A 12,261-nucleotide genomic window follows, 5' to 3' on the forward strand; every position below is an offset into this window, starting at 1 on the left:
TTGCTTACAATGACGTGTTCCATGAGCACAGGAAACACATTGAGATCAATTTCCATTTTGTTCGACAACATGTCATTCGCAATACCGTTACTCTATCCCCAATCTCATCTACCGACCAACCTGTTGATATCTTCACTAAAGCTCATCATCTGAGACGTTTCTCTTTTCTACTTTCCAAACTCAATTTGGTCCCTTATGATTCATGAACCATCTTGAGTTTGAGGAGGGATGTTAATATATTTATAAATATAGTTGAATGACTCTTTCTGTCATTTATATATAGTTGACTACGTATTTAGTATTGTATATTGGCTTTCTCCTTTCCTTTTTTTACTTTTGGTAAAATCAATACAATGAGATTCAATCATTCTCAACCCTAATAAATATTTTTTACGAAACATTATGATGGATCTGGAAGGCAAGATGTGATCGGGTCTTCAAAAACCTTTGTATTCCCCCAACAAAAGTAGTGGATACCATAAAGTCTCAAGTTTACACGTGTATAAAATATCGAATGGCGAATTGTAACTACAAATGGGTGGAGTGGGCTGTATGCCCATTTGATTGTTTGTAACCCTCCTTTTATCATGTTTATGTACTTTGTTCCTTCTTTGCCCCGTCTAGTTAGTTGATAGGCGGGTACTTTTTAATATATTTACCAGTTTGTAAAAAAAATGCATCATGTAACTACATTTTCAACCGATGGTGTACAAGATTGACCAATGAACATATGAAAAAAAAAAGTTACCAAAACTGGCTATAGCATATATATACATGTGATCCTCAAAACGAGGTGATTATGAAGATATATAGTAGTAAAACTCAATAGGACAAAACCCGATGGGATTGGTCCCTTAGCCGAATTCAACCATAGTTTTTTTACTTCTGTCATCTCTATAATAAACAAACAAAAGTTTATTGAGAAATAGATTAGCTATAGCAAACAATCCAAATGTCAAAGACACCAAAAATATAATAACTCCTATATCCTCTATACGTTCTTGATTCACTCTCAACTTTGCAACCTCCGATCTGCGTTCACATTCATACATTAGGCGTTGTTTGGATAAATGTTTTAATAAATATTTGAGAAAATAATGGCATAATGGAGAAATGGAACGAAAGAATGAATGAGGGGAAATTTGTAAAAGGTTAGGAGTTAATGGGCAAAGTCTTTTTTCGTGACTTTCTCTAGTAATGAAGTCTTGTGTGCATTTAGTTAAAAGTAAACTCTTATATAGCTTACCTGATTAAGTCATATCGCTAAGTCCATTACGTAAAAGGAAACAAAATCTTAGAATAATATAGACACCGATTATTTGAGGCCAATTGGGTTACGCAGAGTCTGGCTTTTTACATTTAAGAGTCAACTCAAGTACTTTTCAGCTTCAAATTTGACGTAGTTTTCTTTTTCGTTTTACATCTGGAATATCTCTATTGTATAACATATTTATACTTTTTTTCATAGCTATAAAAATTTTCTATACATAGATTATACTATTATAGATTATGGAATTAAGAGATAAATCATTAGACATGCAAAAGTCGAACTTGGACTCATTCTGAATGTAAAAATCTGACCTGAGGAAGGCATTGTCCATCGTCATGATATCCAGTTGAATGGACACAAGAGATTTCCATGATTCCAGCTCATCGACATGTGCTTTCTGCAAAATAACAAAAAACATAACTCACCGAGGTTCAAATCAACAAGAAAGGCCGACCAAAAAAGGGCATTCATGTCTTTGCACAAACAAGTAATCACCTTTGTTCCATCACGCCAAACTATGTATAATTTATGCATAACAAACATAATGATCATAAACAAACACCAAAAACATACCACAACATCCTTGCTCTCATGCAAATCTCTCAAATCCTTGCGTACTTTTTCCACCACAACATCTCTTTCTCCAATTTCAGCATCTATTTCTTTAAAAAAATAACCATATCTCGAGTTCAATTCATCCAAAAACCTCTCCAAAACCTCTAAATTTATATCCAACAATCGAACTTTTTGCATCAATAACCTAAGAACACTGTCCCCAGGCAACCTTCCCACATGTGGATCAGGCACATTAGCTCTTTCCTCTAACCACAGTTCATCTTCCGCCTCTGGTTTTCCATCACCTTCATGTTCGTTAGACAAAAACTCATTATTTCGAGCAAAAACCAAATCCTCAAGCATCATTTCAACCGCATCCACACCATAAACCCGAACATCACTCAACGTACAATAAAACCCTGTTCCATAATGACTCTGTAGATTCAACTTTACATATCGCATCCATTTCGGATCACGGAGAACGAATCTTTGTGAGTTTTTCACATTTACTGCGGTATAAACTCCGAGTTTTACCCAAGATTCGGTAGGATAAACCGAACTTCCAAACACCTCAAACCCCTTTAGATTTGACGAATAGTGTTCAAAGTTAGCAATTTCGATAGTGTCTATTAGGGTTTCTTCTGATAGTTCTAGAATGACAAACTTGTCCTCAGATGAACATGGGTTTCGAAGGTACTGATTTTGGTCTGTGTTTAAGATGTTGGGTGCACCCTTGGCTTCCTTGTTATGAGCCAAGACCTTTGCACCCTTTGATGATGAGGCATAGTTGTATTTCGCACCACTAGGTTCAAGCCGGTGAATTATGTTTTCTGGATTAGGGTTTAATGGATGAATTTTTGCACCACCAGAAGCCTTGTTCTTGAATTCATCAAGATCTTGTACTGAAAATCTTTCGGTTTTTATCTCTTTTTGTTCCTCATTAAAGAATGAGAAATGAATTTGTTGTGTTTTGTTAATGAGAGCATGGTTTTGGATAGTCCCTGATTTGGTTTCTATCTGATAAGTGTAGGAATCTTCTGGAAGATCTATCAGATCATCTACATGAATCAACAAAAATGATCTTGTAAGAAAAGATATGAACAAATAAACTACAAACAGATATAAGTGAGACTATCCCCATGCAGGAAGACACAACAAAATAAACTGTGGCAGTGACTTGACTGCATGTTTGGAAAATGAAAGGAAAAAATAAATAAGGGTAAACTTGTCATTTTCTTGAATATTTCTCTTAAATAGTTTTGTTCTAAATTAAGTAAAAAAAGAAACAGCTTAACCGATTAATTCATATAACTGTTAAATATATTAAGTAAAAGAAAGTAAGAAACAGCATGTATCTCACCTCTGTAACCATCATCATGGCCAATCCATATATATAGAAGGAAGAGAAGTCCCCACATAAAGACGACAGGTGGCAAGGATGCCTTATAAAAGAAGTTCGTCCTATTAGTCTTCCACAATGCTCTTCTAGTAAGAAGAGCTTTACGTGATCGTTGCATTGTTCATAAATAAACGAAAGAGTTTCTGCAACCAAATAACAAAATTTTCAATCAACATTTTATAGACTTAGCCACTTAACTATTTCTTGTAATAATTAAACCAGTTCTGTGACCATTAAAACCCCATTTTTCCTGGTTACCTAATTTTAATACCACGGACAAATAAAAGAATGCACAAGATACTTTCACCATTTTGTCTATTTAGCTACTGAACTATTATAATTATGGGTAACGGTTAAGTGGTTAAATTAATAAAACCGAGATACTAGGTTGTGTCATGTATTTTTAACCAAAAATAGTAGATAGTTTTGTAAGATTCTAATTTCCTCTTGAATTGATATCTTCCATTAAACATCAATAAATAAAAGATTACAGGGGATTTATGGGCACTATAAAACCCCCTAAGAGGGCCTAAATATAATCATTTATACATAAGTTAAATCCATGTAAGTTCTATCGGGTGTAGACTGTAGTTGCCTACAAGACCTAATCTATTGATACAAAGATGATCGTAAACCCTTGGTGAAGCACTTTGATCATGGGATAACCAAGTTTTTGATGCCAAAGATAGGAACAAGACAACACAAAAGCTTGGGGAGAATGAGAAGTCTAGGGATTAGGCCACCAGAACTGTCACATCGATGGAGATATTAACGGGTCTTAGGGGGGCGTATTCATGGCAAAAAGTGGGGGACGTACCCCGATACCTCCACGACACCACTCTCTCCTCAGTGAGTTGGGAGTAGTGGGTTGTGTTGTTAAGATTCGTTGTGTTGAAGAGCTTAACCAAAGTTGTTGCTCGATCATATGTGTCATTCGAGAACCATGTCTAAGGTGGTGATGACATTCCTTGAGCTTGTTTGGCTAGGCAATATGACATATTGGGTCTTGATGCTTCGCCCAACTTGGTAGCGGTGAGTCGACGAGTGGGCAGCTCATTAGGCTGACTCTATACAACACATGACATTCCAAGTAGTGTCCATCAAGGTTGTTAATCAACCCAATTCAACGGGGACGGTTGATCAAACCAATATATGGGTTGTTGGTTGTTGTGCAACTGTTGTATAGCGGCCTGATATATCGACTTTATTCGAGGTTTTGGTAGCTTGATTTTATATTAGGAACTGTAGGTGATGAGTGATGAAAATGGGAAGATTTTTTAGGGCGAACTTAGGCCATTCTTTGATCTTCGAGGAGTGTCATGTTGGTGATTTTAGTGTCACCATGATATTTTTGTGTAATTAGAACTTACATGTGAGCTAAGGGGCTTCATAATTTGTACTCTAATATATGTTTGGGGTATGTGCAGAGTGCACGCATGTATAAGATCCAATTAGAAGTCGGTTCGACGACAATTCGGGGTCCGGGGGAAACACCCATGGGTCCAAGGTTTCTAAAGAAGCAGTACCCCTTTGGCAGGGTCTATGGGCAGCACCCCTAGCGAGGTCCAAGGGGCAGAGCCTCGGGTTGGAGTCCCGCTGACAGGTCAGCAGGCTGGGTTGAGGGTCAGCGCCCTAAAAGGTCTTCGGATTTTACTAGTGGATACATAGTGAAACATTTCAATTCTTGAGGGTGATTATGGTAAAGCTGACTAAGATCTTCAGTTTTGGAAACCTTTGTTTTCCTCATTAATTTCGGATCCCTTGACTTGTTTTCTTATTAATTTCATATTCTTTTATTTGTTTCCAAGAACCCCATGATGGCCAACCCTAAAATCGAAACCCTAGATCTCGTTTACGATATAAACTGCTCTCCTCTTTGAAGGGAAGGATATACACCTTTTAGATCTCGTTTTTTCTTCATAGAACTCAGAATTTTCTAGCAATTTGGCTTATGTTTTCTATGCCTAGATTTGTAAGTGTCCTATTGAAATTATCCTAAGCTAAATTTCTTGTAACCCGGATATATAATAGAAATATCAATTCGAAAAGTGTTTACACGATCCAAAGGGTATCCATATCCCCACTATAAACCCTACCCAATTTCTAATATATCATTGATCTAGCTTCCAAGAATGCCAAAAAAAGTCGATTCTTGACGGATGAGACTCACAAAGTCACAATGTAGTCCAATTTAGGGTACAAACCATTTATCACGAATGTAAAAAAATTCTTCTCTGGAATAGGCAAATCAATATTATCAAAAAAAATTCCTGAGATAGTATTGATTCGGGTACATTACGCCGTCACTGAAAAGTTTCTGATAACGATGTTTCTTAGTTCATTGTCAAGTTGTATGGATTTTGCATCTTTACTGTCACGAAAAGAAGTCTCTAAATTAATCTATATTTAACAAGTCGTTAAGTATTTTTAAGGATGATATGAAGAAAGGGTTCAGATATTGTGTCGTAGATCCATAGTTTAACTATGTAGTTGATCTTGAGCCTGTTTGGTTCCTTAGCTGTGGCTGGTTGGGCATCATTTATGGATGTGAAAAACCCCCGAGGAACACCAACCTTATGGGACCTTGTTTCAATGGGGTATTGTTATAATATTTTTAGGTTTAGGGTAGGGTAGGGGCGGAGGTGGCCGTTTTACCCTCGTTTAGTTTTTGGGGTTGGGGTCGAGAGTCGGGTGCTCTTTCCCAAAAATAACCCTAAGGGCTCGAAATTATTATCGTATATTTAATTATTTTATACATAAAACTAATAACTAAACTTAGAGTAACAATTATGTAATATGTATTTTTTGTATTTGAATATTAGTGTCATATTTATGGTTAAATGAGTAAAAACAAGACGAATAAGGTAGAACGATGATAAATAAGGTTAAACGGGAGCAAGGTCAGGGTCAGGTTTAAGGAGAATTTGGGCTCGGGCTCGGGCTCGGGAAGTAACAGACGAATTTGGGGGCGGGGGAGGCTATTTTTGCCTCCATTTAACCATGTTGATATCCCTAGCGTCATTGGAGCTACTATTGTGATTATGAGCACCAAACCCAATGCAATGCATTTCAAAGAGTTCTCTCGAGACATCATAATTAAATCGTTTAAGATGAAGGGTGAAGAAAATGAAGATCTTGATATTTATGATTCCATAAGGTTTTTCAAGAGAAAAAAGAAAAAGATGAGTATCGTTGGGCCACAGGTTTCTAAGAGAAGTGGAATTAGGTTTACCAAAGAAAATCCGGTACAATCACTACCATGTAAGATTGTAATTTTCCCATGAACAGATTTCTTCCATAAAAGTCACTTTCAAAAGTAGGATGTATAAAGTGGGCCCAAAAGGCCTAGCTATACATACACTAACAAGTTTGAGTGAAACATGGCCTCTATAGTCTATACCATAAAATTTTCAACTCCACAAACAACTCATCGCACTGCATAGTCTGAAAAGTCCATGACCAAACTCCAAAGACTATTACGGTAAATAAATAAAACAACCAGACACACATAACAACTACATGTAATATCAAAAAACAAAGACATGGTATTTACATCAATCCAAGAAGTTTCCTATAACTACGGTCAATGTTATAATTCATATTGGATTCTAAGATTCATAATTTTTTTAACACCTCCACTAAGCTTTGCCAATTAAGTAAAGTAGAAAACAGAACACTTTGTTTACAAGATACAACCAATCTGATAACCAAAGTTGATGGGGATGCATTGATACAAATTCAAGTTCTTCAAACTTACTTTTTAAGCTCTAAGTTAAAGCAATTCACAAACTCATACCCCTCTTAATCTGAATATAATACACAATAAATTTCCAAAAAGAAATATTTAAACGCTAATTACTAGTAGAAGCAATTCACAAGTTCATGTAAGATCAAATACCCATCTGAAATTGATAACAGAATACAGCAAAATCCACCGAGAAGCATTGAAACCTAATTACAAGTTAAAGAAAGTAACAAACTCATTCATGATCAAATACCCATTTGAATTTAATAAAGAACTGGTGTTTCAAACTGGGTTGATTGCATAAGGAAAACAGTTCAAAGTTTAAATTAAGCAGGGTAGCTACATTGATCAAGACAGTGGTGATACAAAAACTTAAAATTGTAATTGAGAGGATTTCGAGTACCTGAATTTTAGCTATTTGTTTCTTGAGATTTGGGAGTTTGTTGAAAAGGAGCTAACAGGATGATGAAATTGTGGAGATCGTCGATCTAAATAGTTGGTGAATGAGTGTTGAAAAGTACGACCGACCTTCAACAGTCTATATCAATCAAATAATAAGAAAAAGGATTTGAATTTTCGAATTTCGAATTTGATTAAATTGGAAATTCTTTATTTGTCGACCACAAATATGTGAATAATAACCATTGAGAGTGTTCCCACTTATAAAAGTGTAAAAATATATATATATCATTTTAAAATTGTACAATGCATTTGAATAATAGTTTGGTTACTTCAAATAGGATAATTTTAAATCTTGTTTGTATTTGGTATATGATATGTTGAAACTTGAAACCCAAATAATTTGATCTGAATGATATGTTTAATTCAAACCGGGTCAAATAGTCACCATTAGTTACAAGTTTTTATGCATGCAAAACACACTTGAATAAATGTGTATTTGTTTAATCTAAAATATGACTTTTTTAATTTTAATATGTTTTGAAATTTGAACGATTCTTCTTCGTGAGATGTACATTTATATGGTTGTTAATAACCAAATTGTTATAAGATGCTCAAAATCATTTTAATTCATATTTTACTTTAGTTTAACTTTTTGAGGGTTTTTTCTTTAGTTATTTAATGATTAGTCCAAGAATTTTGATTAAATATATCAAATTAGTGTTATACAAACAAAAAAAAAAAAAAGTAATAGTAACATTTGGTTAATTAGGAATCACAATTTATTTTAATAATCTGTGCCATGTAAAATTATGTAGATATCGAAATAACTTTTTTCGTCAAAAATAAATAACTGTATTATTTTTAAAGTAATTCATAAAAATGAAATTTATTATTCATGATATTTTATTACATATGTCGACCAAGCCATTTCGTGGCGCAATTAATAGCGTTGTCGACATTTATTCTTCAACATATATATATATATATATATATATATATATATATATATATATATATATATATATATATATATATATATATATATATATATATATATATATAGAGAGAGAGAGAGAGAGAGAGAGAGAGAGATGGGTTCAATTGAGAAAATAAAAAAGATTGAGAATAAAGGAATCATTCTCAGCCACTCATTTAATTAGCCTCTAAACATAAAAGACACTGTGGCAAACTTGTAAATATGATATAATAGCTTTCAATCACAAATACGAACAGTTGAAATTCATTCGTTTTTTGTTCTTTCAATCCAACCTGCAATTCAGTTTGAATACGAACATATCTTCAACATCTACGATTAATTATACTCCCAGCATCATTAAAACAACATCATCGATAATCAATAAAAAATTCAATTCGTATCATTCATACAACGTCGTTCATCAAATAAAACATCGAAATTAAGGTTAGAAAAATATCAAATCATTTTTTGTTTGAAATTTTCATATATTACTCTACTAATCTACTATTTTGTAAGATTTAAGTAGTCAAAGTATCATATTTATCACATTTTAAAAAAATTAACTTGTATGCACTCCAACTGTTTGATGAAATGCATAAACTAAATTACCACGTTATATTCACATATGAATATGTTTTCTCACCTGAATCAATATGTGAGTATTAAAACACAAAACAAATATGCAAGTCTGTATATTATTCATATGTGAATAACATATAAAAATTATATATATTTCTGAAAACACATTGTAATATTCATATATGAACATACTGTGCAATATTCACATATGAATATACCAACTATTATTCATAAGTGAATATACGATTTAATATTCACAAGTGAATATATTATGTACTATTCTCATGTGATATACCACGTAATACTATATAATATTCACATATGAAAATTGATGGGTTTTGGCCATATGAACATTCCTATGTGCACATACAAACCCTAATGCTTGGATCTAGGTTTCTCTAATTGAACATGCATGAATCTAAGACTTCTAATGATTATTCTATCATAATAATATTGAGAAATCATAGTTATAAGTTTACCTTGAATCACTTGTTTGATCTTCTTGTTCCTTGAAGCTTTAGAGTCACAATTGTCACTCCTCTAATGGCTTACAAACACCAACTAGCAAGAGGATGATTTGAGAGAGTGATGAGGGACTTAGAAATCGGCCAGGGTTTCTCTAGAAACAAGAGGTGCCGATTTTCATGACCCCTAGGGTCTATTTATACTTGTAAGGTGCCTAGGGTTTTACCTTTAAACCCTAATTGGATAACTTAGGCTCTAAGCAATCCTAATCCCTTTCATGATAAGCCTTGGATGGATTTTAGGTCTATCCTAAGCCCCTAAAATCGTCCACCCCTTTATCCATAAGGGATTATAGCCTAAAGTACAACTATCATACACTTGACAGTTTATACCCTTCTATTTAATTAATCTCCTTAAGTCACCAAATTAATTCCTAATTAATTTATGACTTATATTAATCAAATAACAATATTATTATTCATTATAATATATTAACTCTCATTGTAAATCATCCTATCAAGTTGCTACGGTGAAGGCAACCCAAAAGGACCATGCTCAATCGGGTCAAGTACTTTCCAAATATAGTTGCAGCCTTAGACACTATTCCAGCAGTCTCCCACTTGGATAAGTCTAGTGATTATATATATACCGATTAGCAATCGTATCTCTCAAAGACGCTATCAAACTTTGATCTAATCAATCTTGTCCTTTAGATAAGGGATCGTACAGTCCTCTGTATAGATATCATGCAGACATTCATATGGAAACAATTGTCTAGCATTTGGTTTCTCGATCTCAGATTTATTTGACATAGAACTTAATCGAAAACATCAATTCAGTTCTAACCAGGCCCAACACATAAGTCAAATCAAATCATCGAGCGGCCGAGATATCGCTTTTACTTTCTTAGGATAAAAGTAACAAATAAACTTCGACTTATATGCATTTACTTATTCATTAATCAACTATACACAACAATGCGTTTTATAACATCTAGTTACTGATGTGGTTTCGCACCATCAATGTGCAACCAGTTAACAAATAACAAACCATATATCTAGGTTTTAAGACCATATGATATTATCGTCTTGCGATTACCTTTTTTTGTCATATTCCATAAGGTGATTCCAGCAAGCGCGGGTTTGTTCCAATGCTCAAAACTAGTTCATAATCACTCATGAACGTTGTAGCAAACTTTTGCTATGTCTAATACCATTTAGACAATCTACATACCAATTCATGACAATCTTCAATCATACCTACTTCCAACATATGAACGATTGTGGACAATTTGAATAATTCGATTATTCTTAATAAACTCAATTATTCTGGAAGTCAAAACATGCAAAGTGAAACAATAGTTAAACAATTAACATAAGACAGTAACATTACTCATAAATAATACTCTTTTATTTAATCATCAAATGTTAATTACATTTATCTATTACGCGTTTCTAACACTATCTAATCTATACTAATATCATCCTTCAGCCCAATGCTCCTAGCATGCTGCAAGTGCTTAACCCTGCTCAGTCCCTTCGTAAGCAGATCTGCTGGGTTATCTTCTGATGATATCCTCTTCACCACGAGTTGTCCTTCTTCTACACGATGTCTTATAAAATGATATTTTTTGTCGATATGTCGAGATCTACCATGATCCCTTGGTTCCTTGGTCAAGGCAACCGCTCCTTCATTATCACACAAAATCTACATGGGCTCCTTTATGGTAGGTACAACTCCAAGATCACCAATGAAGTTCTTTAACCATATTGCCTCTTTCGACGCTTCGCTCGCTGCGATGTACTCCGATTCGCACGTTGAATCATCTACGGTTTCTTGTTTGGAACTTTTCCAAGTTACTACTCCTCCATTCAGGGTAAAGACCCAGCCCGACTGCGAACGGTAATTGTCCCTGCCAGTTTGAAAGTTGGCGTCACTATACCTTCACACCTTCAAGTCATCACTCCCTCTGAGGACTAAAAACCATTCCTTGATCCTCCGAAGGTACTTAAGGATATTCTTCACCGCAACCCAATGGGTTCTGCTAGGGTTCCCTTGATATCTACTGACCATGCTCAAAGCAAAGGATACATCAGGGCGAGTACAAGTCATAGCATACATGATTGAGCCAACTGCGGAAGCGTATGGTACTCGGCTCATTTCTGCTATTTCGGCTTCGGTACTCGGACTTTGAGTCTTACTCAACTTGGCATTATATTGTATCGGTAATTCTCCCTTCTTTGAGTTTTCCATACTAAAACGTTTTATTACTTTATCTAAGTAAGTGTTCTGACTAAGTCCTATTAGTCTCTTACTTTGTTCTCTGATTATCCTTATTCCTAGAATATAGGAAGCCTCTCCGAGGTCCTTCATAGCGAAGCACTTCCCGAGCCAGGACTTAATCTCCTGCAGTGTCGGGATGTCGTTTCCTATAAGCAGTATGTCATCGACATACAAAACGAGAAAGCTAACTATACTCCCACTGGCTTTGACATATACACATGATTCATCTTCACTTCATACAAATCCAAACTCTTTGACTTTCTAATCGAAGCAAAGATTACATCTGCGAGACACTTGCTTAAGTCCATAAATGGACTTCTCAAGCTTACACACTCTATTGGGATGCTTCGGATCAACAAAACCCTCTGGCTGAGCCATGTAAACATCCTCAGCCAACTTTCCATTAAGGAAAGCGGTTTTGACATCCATTTGCCAAATCTCATAATCATGAAATGCGGCAATCGTTAGCATCACTCTAATAGATTTTATCTTCGCAACTGGTGAGAAGGTCTCATCATAGTCAACTCTGGGAGTTTGAGTAAAGCCCTTCGCAACCAATCGCACCTTATATGTGTGTACGTTTCCAT

The 12,261-nt window shown here is 34.7% G+C and overlaps 1 protein-coding gene across 1 annotated transcript; it reads right to left on the reverse strand.

Moving 5' to 3' along the window:
• Window positions 1–729: 729 nt before the first annotated feature.
• On the reverse strand, window positions 730–7,498 carry LOC144997321 (SUN domain-containing protein 4-like). The gene is made up of 5 exons (XM_078957193.1): window positions 7,373–7,498; window positions 3,186–3,367; window positions 1,844–2,883; window positions 1,582–1,667; window positions 730–1,032 (listed from the first exon to the last, which is right to left on the reverse strand). The coding sequence occupies exons 2-5, from the start codon at window positions 3,340–3,342 to the stop codon at window positions 855–857; spliced, it is 1,461 nt and encodes a 486-aa protein (XP_078813319.1). The 5' UTR covers window positions 3,343–3,367; window positions 7,373–7,498; the 3' UTR covers window positions 730–854.
• Window positions 7,499–12,261: the final 4,763 nt, after the last annotated feature.

This window comes from Lactuca saligna, chromosome 5, assembly GCF_052625555.1.
Source record: "Lactuca saligna cultivar CGN05327 chromosome 5, ASM5262555v1, whole genome shotgun sequence".
Taxonomy (NCBI): domain Eukaryota; kingdom Viridiplantae; phylum Streptophyta; class Magnoliopsida; order Asterales; family Asteraceae; genus Lactuca; species Lactuca saligna.